General features: G+C 52.8%; 1 protein-coding gene across 1 annotated transcript in view; it reads left to right on the forward strand.

Moving 5' to 3' along the window:
- PSEN2 (presenilin 2) overlaps positions 1 to 2452 on the forward strand; it is a 36935-nt gene that overhangs the window by 27544 nt on the left and 6939 nt on the right. Inside the window, exons 8-9 of the mRNA XM_019659016.1 lie at positions 1224 to 1444; positions 2089 to 2432. Coding sequence (XP_019514561.1) covers positions 1224 to 1444; positions 2089 to 2432 — 565 coding nt within the window. The remainder of the gene's footprint in view (positions 1 to 1223; positions 1445 to 2088; positions 2433 to 2452) is intronic.

The raw sequence follows: 2452 nt of genomic DNA on the forward strand, positions 1-2452 counted from the left end.
ATACAGAAATGAAAAGACTCGGGCCTCAAGGAGCTTGGAGTGTGGTTCATTGAAAGAAATGTTAGTTTCCAGAAGCACAAGTCAGACCCAAGAGGGCTATGGCAGCATAACAAGACAGCAAAATGGAGCTGGTCAGAGGCATCTGTGCACGAGGACTCGGAGAGCGGACCTGAGGTACCTCGAACCTTCCCTGACTCCAGATGGCCACGCTGCGGAAAGGAGGGGACTTAAATTGACGCGTATTCAGGTATGAACGAAAATACATAGAACAATCAGGATGCTTTGGCTGCAAAGATCTGAAGGCTTTAGTAGAGGTTGACATTGGTCAGATTGGGGTAGATCCTGTCTTAATTTAGGCTCGAGTTGGCTTTAACAGTCAGGAGTTTATTACTTCACATCACAAGGAGGACAGTGGTTTGGGGTTTGGTTTATTCAGCGGTTCGATGAAATCATCATTGACCGTTGTTTCATTCTTTCCATTTTCTTTCCTGGCATTCTCGCCTACACAGAGCCCGATGCAGAGAGAGAAGAGGCAGCCAGAGGGAAGGGAGGGAGAGAACCTTCTTGTGTCTTTTTTTTTTTTTTTAAGGTCAATGAAAATCATTCTTAGAAGCCCCTGGGGCAGATTTCTCTCTGAATCTCATTGGCCTAAACCAGTCACTGGCTGCTAGTGTGGGATTGTCATGACCGGTGTAGACCAATCAGAGCCTAACCCTGAGTCTCATAGGGGAGGGGTGGATACCTGAATAAGATCAGTAAGGAAGAAACGGGAGAGGAACAAGGAAGCTTCTAGAATAAGGAAACTAACAGTGTTTGCTGCAACAACTTNACTTTCTAGTTTATGGAGAAAGGCATGTCTGTTGCCTTGATTTGGGATCCCAGGGTGACCCAGGGGCCCAGAGCCTGGAAGGACAGGAGAAGGCGCCTTTCCCAGGACCTTCTGCTTGGGCTAAGGGCCTTCCACATTGTACCAGCGCACATGTATGTGAACCAACCCAAGGGCGAGACGTTGGTTTACTCCCACCTTGTTCCAGAAAACATTTCAAGTGGTTAATTGCCAGGCTCATGGAAATGAGGAAGGGGATATTAGTCAGTGAAGCCAGAGGTTGGAAAAACCCAGGCTGGGGCTTGATGGTGGAGGAGCAGTGGGTGTTGAACTGCCTCAGGGTCTGACTTCTCCACTGAGTCCCCTTCCCCTGGTGGGCTCGACTTTGGACCTGCAGGGAAGTGCTCAAGACCTACAACGTGGCCATGGACTACCCGACCCTGTTGCTGACCGTCTGGAACTTTGGGGCAGTGGGCATGGTGTGCATCCACTGGAAGGGCCCCCTGGTGCTGCAGCAGGCCTACCTCATCATGATCAGTGCGCTCATGGCCTTGGTGTTCATCAAGTACCTCCCGGAATGGTCCGCGTGGGTCATCCTGGGCGCCATCTCTGTGTACGGTAGGTGGGTGCTGGAGGGCCCCCAGCCTGCGGCGGACAGTGGGGGCAGCAGCAACCAGGCCCAAGTCCTTCCTGCTGCACATGTGTGGCAGGTGCTGACCAGGTCGCCTCCCTCCCTGGGGGCCTGGATGGTCTCCCTTCTGAGAGGTTCATCTTCGTAAAACACGTGGGGTCCTGTTGACTCATGACTGTTAACATGGTTACTGAGAATAGCAAACGTTTATCGAGCTCTCACACGGTGAAGCACTTGACACACTGTCAGTTATTGGGCACGATACCTATACATAAGGAGCATCCAAAGTGTTCGCTGCTCTTTACTCAGCATTAGCCCGATTACCATCACCAGTACCAGTGCTTCCATTTTAGGGGAAAGGAATTTGAGGCCCGGAGAAGTGGTCCATCAAGCCCATCCTCTTCCTTGTCTGCAGTGAGACCCCGCTCTGGGCGCCAGCCAGTGCAGGCTCTAGGGACTGTGACTGGAAACCCATTGGTTAGCTGCTAGGATGGCAGGACACGCCCTGAGAGCCTCACCCTGGGGCTCTGATACGTTTGTCCCCTTGCAACCCATTGTTAGAGGGCTGGCTCCTCTCTCTGGGGGCTGCTTGGGCATAAATGTCTTTTTTAACCTGTCTTTGTTTTCCCAGATCTCGTGGCTGTGCTGTGCCCCAAAGGGCCGCTGAGGATGCTGGTGGAGACTGCCCAGGAGAGAAACGAGCCCATATTTCCTGCCCTGATATACTCATGTGAGTGGCCCCCATGCCTCCTCCCGACCCGGGGTCCGAAGGCAGCTGCGGTGGGAGCCAGGGGCGGCTTTCTGGCTGTGGCTTTCAGAGTTACTAGGAAACAGTTAACCTTTCTCCCACCAAAGGGAGGAGGCAGCCAGGAGGGGCACCGCCTTCTAGAGTTGACCGTGGGCTGTATCTTGCTGTTACCAAGGAAGAAGCTTAGCAAGTTAGAACAGGAAGCGGGCCCCACAGCTTGGCGTGTGGTGGGCACAGACCGTATTCC

The sequence above is a fragment of the Hipposideros armiger genome, unplaced genomic scaffold (assembly GCF_001890085.2).
Source record: "Hipposideros armiger isolate ML-2016 unplaced genomic scaffold, ASM189008v1 scaffold_293, whole genome shotgun sequence".
In the NCBI taxonomy this organism is placed as follows: Eukaryota; Metazoa; Chordata; class Mammalia; order Chiroptera; family Hipposideridae; genus Hipposideros; species Hipposideros armiger.